Raw genomic sequence first — 16,428 nt, forward strand, 5'->3', positions numbered from 1 at the left:
TCAAGCAGTTACTTTTCATTGGCTGAGTTATGGCCGTCTCCCATTGGCTGAGCTGTAATTGGGCAAGGAGGACCCTTCCTTTCTGCTCAGGTAGTAAGGTGGCATCGCTTCCTGTTGGAGAAGCAAGGTACATCTTAACGTTGGGGACAGTGCTGTGTGTCGAGTGACCTATGTGAGTTTTCTCCTCCAGTCTCCCGACTCCATTTTAAATGAGGCGTCTGTTACTGATTTTCACAATTCTAATAAGCTTGCATGCTATAACGTCTTCCAGTTTTTAGAAAACCTTCCTTCAGTATTGTGCACTTTCCTAAATGCTGCATTTTCTACTCCCCTTTAGAACAAAATCCCCAAAAGTGTTGTCTGTGGTCCCTGGGTCCTCTTGCCCCTCCTTCTCACTCCCGCCTCACCTTCTCTGAAAAGACCACCATGCCCACCTGGCATGGCATCTTTTCTTGGCAAGGCCACGAAATGCCTCCACTTGGCCCAATAGAACATATACCTCTGTCTTCTTGTTTCTTAATCCCTCAGCACACTTGAAAGCGTTGATCAGTCCTTCCTTTGAGATATGGCTTCTTGACTTGTCTTCTAGGACACACTGTCTCTTAATGTTTCCCCTGCCTCGCTGGCCCCTCCTCCTCCTGACGTCAGACATGTGGACCTCTTCTGCACTCCCCCCGGTTCCTTTCATTGCGTCTCAGCCATTGAGCACCGCCCATCCGTTCATCCATATCTCCTACACACCATGCTAGACTGGAATCTTCCTTGTCATTTCCATCAAGATGCATAACACACCTCATGTGACCGGGACAATCCAGAACTTTTGAGCCCCTGCTTAGCTAACTTTGCTCCTCACTGTTCTTCATCTCCGTACTGACACCGAAGTTCACCTGGGTGGTCAGACCAAAAACATTCGCATCATCTGTGACTCCCTTGTTTGTTCTCAGCAATACCTGCCCCACTCAGCTGAACAGCACAACACATCACTGTCCCCATGGCCATCCGTTGAATCTAAGCCTGGATTACTACCTAGGTGATTTCCCTGTTTCTACTCGTGTCCCTGCTCCTCCAGTCGCCCCGAGTGGCCTTTATCACTTTAGAATTGGGCCATTTCCTTTATTAATCATGCACAGTGGCCTCCAGCCCCATTCAGAATACAGAGTCCTTACTGTGACCTGTAAGGACTAGACCCTGGCCAAACCTGCCAGCCTCTTTTCCTTCCCCTCCTTGGTCTGTTCCAGCTACATCAGCTTCTGTCAGTTCCTTAAGCACATGCACTCCTTCTTGCTGCCTTTGTCCTTCTTGCTCACTCTGGTTGGATTGCTGTCTCTCTCGGCATTCTCATGGCCACCCCTCTACATCACTGGGGTCTTTGAGGCCACCCAGTGATACGATCTCCCGGTGTAACCTGAGTTGTTATCAAACACCTAAAGCCACACACTTCTTTTCGCCTCCTCCTCCTGAGCACCTGTCACAGTTTGGTATGATCTTCTGTCTTTCTTCGCCACTTGCTTCCTCCATTCCCATGTACGCCCCGTGAGTCAGCAGTCCTGTCTACTTTATTCAGTGCTTTTCCCCCTCTGCACAAAAATCGCTATGTTGCACAGAGTAAAGGCTCAATAAATGTGTATTGAACAAATTAGTGAGTTAACCCTTACAGCCAATGGATGGAACATGTAGTCTAATTCTTCCATGTTCATCAATGGTCTTTCATTAACCTCATGGTTCACAGGCAGTTCTCTTGAATTGGAAAGTACGTGAACTCATACTACATAAGGTTATGTATGAAACGAAGTTGTAAATGAACCCTAATACTTGTTTTTATTATTTGGATCTCCTTCACCAATAGCCTCTAGTAATTCTTGGTCAAAAGGAGCTTGTATTATAATATTTCCTTAAAAATTGTATTATAATAGCCCTTAAGTTCTAAAGGAAGTTCAAAGTAGTCTTATAAAATAACAATAATAATAATAATGACAACTAGCAATTAAGAATTGCCAGGACCCACAATGAGGTGCTTTATTTACATTGTCTCTGGTCTTCGCATCAATCCTGCAAATGAAAAGTAGTACCCCGACTTTAAAGATAAGAAACACTCCCTGGCTGGTGTAGCTCAGTGGATTGAGCACGGGCCTGCGAACCACATGATCACGGTTCGATTCCCAGTCAGGGCACATGCCTGGGTTGCAGGCCAGTTCCCAGCAGGGGACTCACGAGAGGCAACCATACATTGATATTTCTCTCCTTCCCTTCCCCTCTAAAGGTAAATAAATAAAATCTTTAACAAAAAGAAAAAAATTTATATTAAAAAAAGATAAGAAACACAAACTCAGGTCCCTCGGTGACTTTCCTACAGCCACAGAATTGTGTTTAGTTTGCTTCTGAGTTTCTGATTAGCTTTGGAACAAACTCCACGATGATAAGTTCATTCAAGTTATGCCTGTAGGAAGAATTAATTTAATAATCAGTGTCATCTTGTATATTGTTTAAGTAGCATAGGCCTTAGTTTTACTCGTTCCTCTTGGGCCTTCTAGAACTGCTCACATAGATCTCCCGTGAGTAGGTCTGATAGATGACATCGAGTAGGTCTGCTGAATTCAGGGAAGATTTGCCGGAGATTTAGCTAGACTACAAAAAGCAACACGTATGTCCCACGTGCAGCATTTTTTAATAAGTTCAACGTCACTGTGAGAAGGCACAGCTGACTGTAAAACACATGGGGAAAGATTCCTTTTTATATTTGCATAGGTGAGAATTAAGGCCAGAAAGTGCTAATTTCAGCCAATCACATGTATTTATCATTGTAAAAAAATACAATTATGAGGAACCTTCCTCAAAAAAAAACCACAAACAAAAACAAAAAATCCTTTGTGTTCCTGAGGAATACTGGGCTTAAAGTAACAGGGGATGATATTGAAGAAAATTGGAGAAATAGAAGTTCTGGACTCCTTCACTGTTGGATTGCTTGATTATTGAGCACAAGTTAAATTTAAAAGGTACTTGAGTATTTGCTTCACTGGATTCCGTATGTGTTTTCAGTTAGACAAACAGAAGTACAAGTGGAATATGTCGCACATGCATTTGTCATGCTGTTTGGTGGTGGTGGGGGTGGGGGGCGGCTTCTAAGAGTGAAACCTTAATGTAATTGTGTTGAAATGAACAGTAAGGAAGTACCGTGGTTCAGGAATGAAAATGTTAAATTAAATGGACCATGGTGAACGTCGTCGCTGATCCCGAGGAACGGTTTTTCCAGTATGTGGAGCATCCCAACCCCACCCAGCATATGTTAGCCACAGTTTTCTCTGCTCTAATTCATCTGTGCTTGTCGACAGCTCCAGATGGCGTGCTGCCTCCCAGGCTTTCAGCTGCCGCGCCGACCAGTCTTCAGGTTGTCTGGTCCACACCAGCTCGTAACAACGCTCCGGGCTCTCCCCAATTCCAGCTCCAGATGAGGCCTGGCCACTCCCCCCGCGGATTTCTAGAGTGAGCTTTACACTCTGTGCATCTTCCCAGCTGTCACCTGGGTGACTCGGGGTAGCCGTAACTTCATCTTTTTCTTTTTCCCCGTTTGTTAAGTTAAATTTATCGGGGCCACATTGGTTGGTAACATGATATAAATTCCAAGATATTTTGAGCACCACTAGGTCAGTTCTCATTTGCAACAAATAAAGGTCACCTTTTAAATGTCCCAAGAGAAAAACAAGCCACACCCTAGGAGATGATTATTTGCTTTCAGAAAATACCTATTTTTAATTTACGTAGTATGTTAAATAAGATTTCTTTGCACTTAATTTTTCACGAGCACGTGCATTTTATAAAGCAAGCATACACATAGCTACAAAATTATAATACTTATTCAACAAATTCTACATGGCAATCATTCTCAACCCTAGACTAGAATTTACCCAGTAGTACTATAATTTACAGCTCATGTAAATGCATTATTATGAACCCTCAGCCAAATGGCTAGTTATTTTAAAAGAGGTAACCTATTACAACAGAGAAGTATAATACTTAAATGTATGTTGACATTCTCCGAAAAGTCTGCAATCAGGTTTTATTTTTTTATTTCTTTGAACGTCTACAGCTTCCTGATGAACATTTCTTTCCTACAGGTTATTTTCCAGTCCCTCGGCATCGTTGAGCTATGAAGTGAGAGATCTCCAGCCCTACACCGAGTACGAGTTTCGCTTGGCTGCCTCCAATGGATTTGGCAGCACACACAGTGCTTGGATTCCGTTGATGACGACTGAGGACAGTGAGTGGTCTGACGACGCACAGCCACATGTCCTCTCCACTGGGGAGTCTTCCGTGTTTTTAGTTTGTCCTCAACCAAGAAATAAGTCTTCGCTATTTTTTTGACATTTAGTGACAGTAATGTTTTGTAGGGTGTTTAGACTTCCCAGAAAGAAGAAAAATGTGGGCTTTCAGGCACAAAGAAAGGGCTGGGTATAAGGACAGGAAGATATGATTCACAATAAATTATGAGACGGCCCCATTCTGTCCTTCAAGGTGCATCTAGGTGTCCTAGAGGAGAAAGGTTATCATCTTGTAGTCTGTGAGCAAATGTTACTGTGTTCTCTGCTTTGGCGGGATTCTTGCAGGTAGAAGACCATGAATTATGGGCCTTACATTATGAGGATGCTGACAGCCCTGTAACACCTTTTCCTGGGAGTAGATGTCATAGTACTTTTACTTGCACGTGACAGCCTTCTCAGTGGAGAACTGTAACCTAACAACGGGCTGGGGTTGCCTTATTCAAGAAACCAAACACTTCAAGAAAGAGAAGTGTTTGGTTTTTCATGGGATGCTTATGTTTGCCTGTATATGTTCTTACTAGGTTATATAGGAAAGGAACACATGGATGTAATACTTAGTTTTCTAGAAATTGCCTCTCTAAAAGCATATGTATTGGAAGTATAACTTTTTAGAGAAGTAAAGCAAGCTACACTGAGTGAATGAGGACACTGCATCCTGGAACGGTGAGGTTTTTAGGGTTAACCTTGTCAGACCTTTTAACCAGAAGCTTCTGAGAAGATGTTGTTCCCTCAGCCAACTGCCCTGCTTGCTCTGTAAGCTTTGAAGATGAGAATGATGTTTACAAGGCTGGGTACTAGTCCAAAGGCATAGTGTTCAAAATAATACCAATCGTTTATCAAATACATCGATTCCTAGTTCTAGTTTTGCAATATCCTTTCATTACGTTATTTTTGTGAGGATGAGGCATCAGATAAGATGGAATCAGAACTGTGTACCTTCCTCAAAGTTTGTTTTACCAAAATCTGTGATAAACAATCATATATAATATTTCACCCACTTCTCCCAATACTCCCTGGGAGCAAGTTAGGGTACTGTGCAAGGGCACAGCCAGCGTTTTTGATCTCACGCTCTCATGGGTGCCGTTTAGTAAAAAACTCCACCCAGAAGACAAACAGCACTGGAGCAAGGCTGGCTGGCATTAACGCAGTGTTCTGCATACCTGCACCCCTTATAGGGGCAAGTTGCATGCACTCTGGGAAGCTGACAGAATGGTCAGCACCTGCGTTCAGATGTGCAACCCGTAGAGCTAGCACTCAAAGTTTTAAAAAGGTGTTAAAAAAGAAAACAACTGAATAAAGACAAGCTGAAAATGATTATTCAACCCACTGCCGTGGGATTAGCTCCATAAGGGTGCCACATTGGAGGAGGTAAAAAATGATCTCCTTTCTCTGGCACTCCTAATTTCTGTTGCCAGAGACAGGGTGGCAGTGGGTTACCTCAGTGGCGCTGCTTATTAAATAGGGGGCACGATCTCCTATCTACAGGGAGGAAGTTAGCACATAAAGTTCAAAATGTTGCCAAGTATTTGGGCAGCAGCCTTTGTTCAGCTTACCTTCTGCATCCTCTTTCCATAAACCAAATCTGGTGGGCTCTGGGTGCTTAGCACCTCCATGCATGGGGACACTGCCTTCTCTGTTATTTTTAGGGCCTGGGCTTGAAGTGAATAGTACTAATCCTTTGTCTTCCTTAAGTAAGAATCAGTAACACCCCAGCCATCATTTTTATTTAAACCCTTTCCCTAAAACTGATGGCCTCCCCCTCCCCCTGTTCACCTGCACACCAAGCAGTCAGGCACATTAGCCAAGAGCGGAAGCCCCAGCCTTTGGCCCCTCCAGGTTCAGTGACCAGTACATGCTGACCCCTGACTGCAGATGACAGTGTAGTCTGTGTTTTGGGTGTCAGTGGAGATGGATGCCATCTCAGAAAGGAGGTGCGATTGAGGTGACAAAGACTGAATGATTGGCATTGGGCATAAGCATTTTTTCTGTCAAGGCTTCAAAGCATTACATATAAATCCACGCATGCTGGCAGTTCCATGCACCCAGCATCACACTTCATTCTCCATTCTGCCCCACGCCTCCCCTCCTGCCCCACCCCTCCCCTCCTGCCCCACCCCTCNCAGATGACAGTGTAGTCTGTGTTTTGGGTGTCAGTGGAGATGGATGCCATCTCAGAAAGGAGGTGCGATTGAGGTGACAAAGACTGAATGATTGGCATTGGGCATAAGCATTTTTTCTGTCAAGGCTTCAAAGCATTACATATAAATCCACGCATGCTGACAGTTCCATGCACCCAGCATCACACTTCATTCTCCATTCTGCCCCACGCCTCCCCTTCTGCCCCGCGCCTCCTTTTCTGTCCCGCACCTCCCATTGCACAATAGAAATTTGACATATCAGCTCAATGATGAAACAGCAAAGTCACCTCACACCCACATTTGCAGTTTTGGACCATCAGTAGGCACCTTTCTGCCAAAGCCTCAAAACTTCCCATTGCCCAAAGGGGTCATGATAGCGATATTTTTAGTGTGAGATAGCAAGGCTGATTTTCATCACGTCTTCGACCAGCTGAGAACAGGAGAAACCTGGGCAGGAAATGAACAGCATCCACCCACCCAAATGCTTGGGTGCAAAGGGAAGTTCTCATGGCCGTGAGGAATTTTTTAATTAAATGGACTGGAGTGACATTGGCTAGTGAAATGACATAGGTTTCAGGTGTAAAGTTTATGGCGCACGATCTGTATGGTGCGCTGTGTGCCCGCCACCCAAATCATACTCCGTCGCCGTGTATTTGACCCTCCCTTCCCTTTACTCCTCCCACCCCTTCCCTCCGGTTACTAGCCGTGTCTGTGAGTTTCTATTTTATATCTCTGCTAGGAGGTTGAATGTCCTAATTAGAGAGGCTTCTGCCAGCCCAAAACCATGTGCTACTTCACAGTGAAGAGGGGAGGGAGATATAGAAAAAGAATTCCAAAAGGAAAATGATTTTTCTTGTTCTCGTTTTTGCAGCGTATAGTGAGAGCAAAGCACTCCAAGTTTCTTTCCTAGGGAGGAGAAGTAAAAATATGATATAAAATTTGATTAATTGATAAAGACAATGCTAGAGGAGGATTTTCCAAATTATTTAGGTGTTTCTGTGCCCTTAAGAGTATTTAAATTTTATGGCTAATCTGGTGATTTGAAAATCTTTTTATGCACATGTTTTTGAAGTTAAAGTCTCAACCTGCATCTTAAGAGGGCCCGAGTATGAGAGAAATATAGGGACATTTTTTGTAAGGGTAAAGCATATTTTTATCAGATTTTATTTTATTCAGTGAAGAAATTGAGGTCCAAGTTTCAGCAACGCTGCACCGGTATTTTGCTTTCTCCATTCCAAATAGATTTCCGAATTGCTTTGAATACTAACTTGCAAATGCCGATGTGCCTGTCCTTCGAAACAGCAGTGTGGGTAGCTGTGTGAGCCAGAAGACTCGCGATAAACAGTAAATTATTTAATGTGCTAATTTTTAGAGCAAAATAGCTCTGTATGCATGTCACCACCTAGTTGGGTTTGTTTTTTTTTTTTGTGGTATGAATCCCGCTCCTGAAATTCTTGCATTTCCAGAATTAGTAAAAGCAAGTGTTTATTTATTTTTACACTCTTAGTTTTATATCCTAATATCAGAAGCTACGGGTGACCAAGAGAACATCCTTGGAAAGGGTGGCGTGATTGATGAACTAGTCTGTCCCCTGGCCTCAGTTCTCTTGTGACTTTCCCTTGAGTCTCTCTATTAGGGAACCATAAAGCACAAAGCTCTTCCCAATATGGAACTTCTGGTTCTTGGAGGACTTTTTTCCCTGCCTTCCTAAATTCTCACATCAACATACTGAATTTTCTGTCCTAAACATCCAGGGAGGGCCCATAGCCATTCACTGAACAATATGCCCAATTCTGGAATTCAAAGCACCCGCCCTTAATTATCCTCTATAGTCCCGACCACAGGAGAAATGGAGAAGAACAGTCTTCCAATACACGTTCTCCTACTTTCAAACTACCAAACAGAAGCCTTTCGATTGCCACAGCCACTGGCCCTCAGACCTTCCTTGTGATGAGGAGTGGTACCTGTGTTACCAGCCCTTTTCTTGTTTTGTCCGTTGTCAACAAGCTGAATGTTCGTTTTCGTGCAAAACCCTGGTGCCCATTTTTTCCGGTTTGTCTTGGGATACAACTACTGAGCCATTTTCATCACCGCAAGGTTAATATTTCTTCATCTTTATTGTATCGGCCCTGTTACATTTAAGTCTTTTATTAGGAGCTGTCAAAAATCCTGTTGGGACAGAGTTGGAATATAAATAATACATTGATAAAAAGAGTTCATGATTAAAGGGATGATAGAATCCCTCACGTAACTCTTCTGCTAATGTATCAGTAGTGACTATCAAAAGGCCACATTTACAATTAGCGTGTAATGTACTGTTCTATGTAATTATACGTCCATGTGTTTGCCACCTTGATTTTTCATTCATTGACAAATTTAGGAGATATTCATTTGTGGAGTTAATTTGACTGAAAAGAGCTTTTACACTAAGTGAGGTTTTTAATGAGAATGGTAAAAAGTTGCTTCAGGGCAAGAATGAGAACCGAACAGGAAAACCGAGCGAGTACCAGGAGACCCATGAAAATCAGTGAAAGTCACACACTCCGAAGTTGTGGGTGAGTCCAACTGCTCATGCATACCTACACATACGCACACATACATGTGTATGCAGACGGTCTTCCCGACACATGCACCTGGGTGTGAAAATAAATAAGCAGACCCCTTCGCTAACAATTGTATTCCTCTCTTTTAGGCCGGGGCTGCGCTTCAGAAGCTGATGTGCAAAATAGTTTCCCATAAAAGACTATTTTGTTGGAAACTACTTTCCACTATTGATGCTTTCAGGGCCTTAACTCTTAGTGGAGAGGATGCCCAACCCGGAGCCTGGGAGGGGGTTCTCTAAACGGCTACACCCGGGAAGATGGGTGGTGGCGTTTGCGTCACTGGCCAGCTGCGCTGTGTGGCTGTCACAGTCCCCAGCCTTGCCTGCAGTGACAGCTGCATTGACAACGTGTTATACCCCACATTGATTTTACAGTTAAGGAGCTGATGGTGATATATAGGGATTTTAAGAATTCAGCTGAGAGGCTGACTTTTGCCTTTTATCATTCCATTAAAATTTTATAACCATCTTTTTCATGTCATTTCACCCATGAATTCTTGCTTTAGAAAGTGATAGCTACTGCTGTGAGCATAACTTTTCCCATGTTCAGAGCTTTTTATTGTATTAGCAAACTACCCCAATTATAGTTATTACTCGTGTTTTACATAATTGTGGTGACCCTTTCCACCATGCGGGAGCGCGCCAGTGGATTTGTATATAGAATTAGATGATTCGGCTTATCATTTCAACGCACAAAATTGAAGCAGGGCTGGGAGTCAAGTTTTAACACTTCCCTCGCCAAAGGAGCTAATTAATCTGCTCCCGACTTCCCCTCCCGAATCAGCCAAGTTTAAGGACCTTTCTTGTGACAAGAACGGGGAACCAGCTCAGCTGGGGCGGGAAGCTAATGAAATGTGTGCTGAGTTTTGAGGGGGAAAACCTCATGAAATTGAAACTGAACATCTCTTCATTCCCAAGATATGAGACCATCTTTACCATAAGCCTGTGTTCTTGTGTGTGTGTGTTGGGGGTGGGGGGTGGAGTTTGAAGTGCAAGTTCCTCTCAGGGTCATGGATGTTTCACCTGTAACACTGGCATCTCATTCTGGAGAAACAAAAAAGCTCATCTCCATCCTATCAGAGAACAAAATGCATCTTTGTTGTTTCTTTTCCATGAAGAAGCTTAGGGTTTAATAGTGCACGTGTGAGAAATAATCAATGCAAACCCCTGGTAAAACCCTAATAGAAAATATTCTGACTCAGAAGTGTATCTCTTTGTTTTCAAGGGGGCGATTGGTGGTAGGGGGTCAGGCAGAAGGGCTGGAATCCAGCACTGGTTTTCTGGACCGCAATTTTTCCAAAACAACACTGGTATCTTTGCTTTGGGAAATAGCCAATCTGGGTGACACGTGTAAACAAGAAAGGATCCGCCGTTCCTGTTTTGTTATAATAATTGCCCGTGCTCCTGCATACAGGCAGCAACAGTAAGAAGTGTCACTGTGGCTTTAAGAAAGCTTTCAAAGAGAAGTGAACAGCAGGCTGAAAAGGGAAATGGGATCCCTCTCAAGACCCCTGCACTTTTAGGATTTTTCTCCTCAAATAGGACGTATTACCAAATGGTCAGAAACAACTTAATGGCAGGGTCCATGCTCTGTAACAGCTTTCCTCTCAAAAAGTAATTATGATTGGGCCGCCAGTCCAGTTGGTGATGAATACGGGCACCACGTTGCGTGGCTGTGGGCTCCTGTGACAAGCTGTCTGGTAGTCACTGGTTTTGTGAAACAGCCATCGCCTTTAAAACTTAAACTTTGAATATAACACTGAATCACACACACACACACACACACACACACACACACACAACATCAATGCTGTTTTAAACAATTACTAAATCCAAGTGTATCTTTTTTTTAAAGATTTTCTGTAAACTCTAATGTTCACCCAAAAATCTCATAAATGTCGACATCGCTGTGGGCCGAAAAGGGGAATCTAGTATATTCCCGATCTGTTGTAGCAATTTATAGATTCCAGGCTGTGGTTTATAAGAATGCTAAATGTTCTGGAATTACAGCTGTTACTGATCAGTGATGGAGCAGATTTGTGTTATTGCACCGTGTTCTTGCTTGTACCTGGAGAGCAGTAAAGCCTCCATATAATAAAAAGCACCTGCATTTTAAATGAAATTTCAATTGAAAAACTTAACAGCCCTTCAAATTGCAGAATTTAACGCAGCCCAGTAAAGCTTAAATAACACTTTGCCTCCGCAGGCTGAGGGCTCTGCCTTCAAGGTGACTTGACTGTGTCGCGTGGTGAAATTATTTACAATTAAGGAATTTCTCTGGAGGGCTGGAGAGTAGTTGCCGTGCCACAACACCTAGGCAGGCATATGGCGGGCCTTTTTCAGTATTCATGGAGCCGCCTGAACCTTTATGATAATTGAATCAGTTAGAGTGCTGAGTGGAGCAAGCATAAAACCTGTTAACCCAAAGGTCAGATCTGTGCATTGTTTATTTATCAGCAGGTGAAAGAGCTCAATCGGCAGCCTCTGTCACAGGCACAGTCCAAAATCGCCGATAATATTAACAGGGAGTAGATAAATCGCAAAACGCAGATGGGAATGATAAGCAGAACAGGGTGGACTATGGAATAAGGAATGAGCGATGCGGAGGGAGTTTACCGAGCTGGAAATCGTGTGGGTTTGTTATGATAGTGTTATTGATTATAATTAGTTACTGGGGCTCTTGAAAAACAAGGTGGCAGAAGCCGGAGCTTTGGCTAGAACTGCCCTTGTGTCTGTTTCTCTTCTGATGTCTTGATTTCCAAAGAGTCCTCGTGGTATTTTGTAGGCATTAACTTGAAGAACAAGCAATGATTTTGATCAAGCCATGCGAGAAAGGGAAACCACAGTTTAAGTCCATGAGACTTGATACTTCCTGCACATTTAGGAGCAAAGCAGTCGTGGGCACACGTGTATTTACTTCCTGGCTTTTACCGAGGGTTCGATTTCATGTCCCTATAGGAGAGTCATTCCTGGTTTTAGCTTTATTTTGAGGAGATGTGGGGAGTTCTCAAACAGTCTCACTTCTCGGATTTATTTGACTCTCCAGGACCTGGACCTGTGGACCCTCCGATTCTTCTGGATGTGAGATCAAGAACATTATCAGTCACCTGGCAGCATCCTTTAAAGCGAAACGGCATTCTTACCCATTATCACATCTACCAACATGGCCGTCTCCTTTTGACAACTTCTGGGAATATCACCAATTGCACGGTGATCCATTTGCGCCCATTCACCGCCTATGCGTTTCAAGTGGAAGCCTGTACTTCGAAAGGGTGTTCCCTGTCACAGGAGTCCCAGACCGTGTGGACTCTCCCAGATGCACCGGAAGGCATCCCAAGCCCAGAACTGTTCTCTGATACCCCAACATCCGTGATCATATCCTGGCAACCCCCCACCCACCCCAATGGCTTGGTGGAGAATGTCACGATAGAGAGAAGACTCCAGGGCAAGGAGGAAGTTACTGCCCTCGTGACTCTCCTGAGAAATCTTTCCATGCGGTACATTGACAAGACAGCTGCTCTTAGCCCGTGGACAAAATATGAATACCGGGTGCTGATGAGCACTCAAAATGGAGGTACAAACAGCAGCGCGTGGATCGGAGTGACCACAAGACCCTCACGCCCTGCTGGGGTGCAGCCGCCCATGGTGCAGGTGCTGGGACCTGATGCAGCTGAGGTGAGATGCTGAGTGTCCTGTCTTCCTCGCAGATTTAGGTTTTTACCCTGGGCTGACTCTGTGTGGAACAGAGCCATCTACTGACAAAATCCACACATTCGTTGTCTCAGGCATTCACTGGAGAAACCAGGGTTTGGCCTTTGGCCCAAACTCTCTTGAATTCGCTGTCAGTTTTTCATTTCTCCCTGTATCCCCTTAATTATATTGTTGAGACACTTTCCTCTGCCTCACACACCTGGAATACTTTGAATGCCACCATGGGATGCTTAGCTTCACCACCACGTCAGATTTAAGCAGATCAGCAAACGAGAAGGGATGGGGAAATACGGAGGAATGGATTAGCATGTTAACACAAGTTCCAATGACCAAAATTCAGATTTCTTTTTAATGATCAAGGAATGACACTGATGGGGAAAGAAATAAAAGTCGCCTGTTACTGGGTGATCTGGAAAGAGTCCCGTCATTCACCTCATCCTACGGGGAATGAGCTCCCGAGGCCAGGAGAACGACCATTGTTTTGGCTTGCATACAAACTTCATTCAAGGGAAATTAGTGTAACCAAACAGGAGGGAGTTTTGTAGCTTAGAAGCCTCTTTTGTGTAAATACACACATGCTTCCATGGCTTCCGTCTTGTACTGCTGCCAAGAGCACCGGTACAGTAGCTTGCTCACCAGAGCACAAAACAAAGGACATTTGCATAACAGCAAAGTTCATCTGTTGAATTGATGGCTCGGATCCACGTGGGGCTCTCCTTCTCCTCCCCCCACCCCCAAGGCAAACACTAGGTGATGCTAAATAGGGGAAGTCGTGGAGGAGGCTTACTTTAACCTACAGACTGAATTCTGTTTTTAAAAGTCTTCATTAATTCATTGCAATAGGAGACTGTTCAAAGCCACACCCCCTTTTTGATAGAAATATCAAATGTGTATAGACTCCTGTGGATTTAAGGCTCAAAGGAAGTTAATTGGAAGTACATGATGTACAGTGTGTATTATAGGAATTGGGCAATCTCAAGAATTGTTCTTCGTTCAAAGTAAAAACAAAACAAAAGAAAACCCCAAACAAACCTGGAGTGATTAATCATTCCAGGAATGACTTTTTGTTTTAATCCTGAGGGCATTTTGCAAAACTTCGGTGGCAGAACCAACCAATAGGATGCGGCGTAAACACGGTCCTTTCAACAAAGGCAAAGCTGTACAATGGACATTATTCTGGATTCTGTCTAAGAAACACGTCACAGGCAGATCTGAAAAAAGAACAGACCCTTTTAGAAGAACGGGCTCAATGCACAATTGTATTTGATTCAGTAAATGGCCATCAAAAGTCTCCAAAATAAGTCACCCGACCTTTTTTTTTTTTTCTCTAAATTCCTTCTTTTGATCTTGTGGCCTCATCCAGGAAGGAAACAATGTGTGTGGCTTGTCAGCTTGGCTAGGGAAGGGCGTCTCACAGCTGTCACCAGGGCCAATAGTGTCACCAGGATTGTGTCCAGACGTAGCTTTACTATGGGCTGTTCTTTAACCAAAGTAAAAGGAATTGAGTCCTAACCATCATTCTCAGCTGTGTTTAAAGATGGGACAGTCTTTGATGTTTGCTTAAAGCAAACCATCAGAAAAAAATTGAAAAACACACTATAAAGTCTTATGGAAGGAAATCATAATGGCAACTAATATTTATTGAGTTCATATAAGTTCCGGGAATTGTTTTCATTGAATCCTTGCTCCAACTGTATCAGCTAGATGCTATCATTATCCCCATTGCACAGGCAGGAAAACTGAGAATTGAGAGATTATGTAACCTGCCTAAGCTTACAGAAGGAGCAAGAGTTGGGTTGGGATTCACACCTGAGCACTGTGGTTCCAAGGGTCCTTGCGGGGCTCGACTTCCTCTCGTTGGAGCAGAAGGAAAATGTGCCCTCCTTCTGGACAGTGTCAACTTCTGTGACCAGGCACCACTCCCAGAGTTGATGCACACACCCAGCACCAGTCAAACCAGGATGCTGGCCAGGTGTCTGTTTGGTTTTGTTTCACACTGGATAAAATGATTTTAATTTTAAAAAGAAGACCAGGTGGTAGATACATCCTAGAAAATCGGAAAGGCCAATTTAGGGAGGTTCCATCCTCCTTAGCATGTACATTCCCTGTAATTGACTCAGTCACAACAGTGCATGTGGTATTGGCATAAAAATGGACAAGAGGTCATTGGAACAGACTGAAGAGTTTAGATACAGATACAAGTACGTGTGGCAACTTGATTCATTGGAGAAGTGACATTTTATGGGGAAAGAATGGCTTTCTTTAAAAGTCATACTGACTAACTGACCATTCATCTGTAAGAATAAAAAAATAGACCTCTCATATTCTATGATAACTAAATTTAAATAAATTAAACCTTTAATATTAAAAATAGAAAGCGTAGAAGAATATGAAGAAGAATTTTATGTAATTTAAAGTTTGGGAGCAGGGCTTTTGCTAAATTATTTTTTTAAGCTTAGCAGCTTTAAAAGGAAAAGATAGTTTTATGTAGCTAGAAAAGAATTTGATTGTTTTCTGCAAGACGTAAGACCCCTCCAAAGAAAGTTAAACTTCAAAAGACACATTGAGAAAATACATCTGTAACATCTACTATAGAAAAACGTATGATTTCCCCATAATATGCAAAGGTCTTTCAATGATTTAGTTCTTTGAAGTGACTCCAAACCTTGACTGGACTCTCCAAATATTCTGGTTCGAGAAGCAAAGAAGTGGTATTCCACATATCAGTTAGGTTGACTTTAGCTATGATAACCCTTTCATTTTTCATTTATGTTACATGTAAGTACCAAGAAGCCCCTTGAGTTTGACCTTGACTCGTTTTTCCAGTCCACAGAGAGTATGGCACCACCCTCTCCCCAAACAAATTGAAGCCTGTGTCTGTTCTACAGCCTTTGCTTGCTTTAGGTTTCTTTGACTTTTTTTTTTTTTTACACCCAGACAAATCCTCTATTGGGCCATTGTTACTAATTAAGACAGTTATCAAGCAACTGCCCAAATGACACTGGGTTAGAGGGGAGGCGATGTTATTGCCACTTTTTGCAACTATACCCTATGACAATCTCAGATGGGATTCCTTCTGGAGGAAATTTTTTCTCTTTGATTTAATACAGAGCCTTTTGGTTAGTCCTCTCTTCTAAGCTTTTTATTCTTTTTTCAGTCTGACTTTGTAGAGGTTACAAATGGAGATATTAACGTGTCCATTTGTAAAAGTTTGTCTTTCAAAGTTTCAAAGTATGATAACTGCGTGCTAAGGCAAAAATGCATTGTAATCAGCCATGATTCCAATTGCTTCCTGAACTCCATCTCTGTGGGCCTGGCAGCAAATGGGTGTAAAATTTCAGCCCGGCTCTTGAGAAGCTCACCCTCTATTCAGGAGGTGAAATATATATACTCTAATATGTAAGGGACTTTGCAAAGCGACAATATAAGAGATGAACCAGGACGGCGTATAAATAAGTGAATGTTTTCATAGTCTGTACACTTTTTCTAGGTTCCTTTTGGCCCAGTAGCACGAATTATTACCACTGAGCTCTTACCAAACTTACCCGGAAGAGCAAAGGAATGTGAAACATGGTACTTCGTTTTAAAACACCTTTGTTTCTGCTGAGGCTCAAGTCCGTGAGCCAAAGATCACCATCCTCTCTTGCCTTTGAAAAAGCCT

At 43.0% G+C, this 16,428-nt stretch overlaps 1 protein-coding gene across 1 annotated transcript in view; it reads left to right on the forward strand.

Moving 5' to 3' along the window:
- USH2A (usherin) overlaps positions 1–16,428 on the forward strand; it is a 530,092-nt gene that overhangs the window by 325,488 nt on the left and 188,176 nt on the right. Inside the window, exons 39-41 of the mRNA XM_037069500.1 lie at positions 3,330–3,480; positions 4,113–4,255; positions 12,103–12,731. Of these exons, the coding sequence (XP_036925395.1) occupies positions 3,330–3,480; positions 4,113–4,255; positions 12,103–12,731 (923 nt within the window). The remainder of the gene's footprint in view (positions 1–3,329; positions 3,481–4,112; positions 4,256–12,102; positions 12,732–16,428) is intronic.

This window comes from Sturnira hondurensis, unplaced genomic scaffold, assembly GCF_014824575.4.
Source record: "Sturnira hondurensis isolate 20B ecotype Veracruz unplaced genomic scaffold, ASM1482457v3 Scaffold0018525, whole genome shotgun sequence".
In the NCBI taxonomy this organism is placed as follows: domain Eukaryota; kingdom Metazoa; phylum Chordata; class Mammalia; order Chiroptera; family Phyllostomidae; genus Sturnira; species Sturnira hondurensis.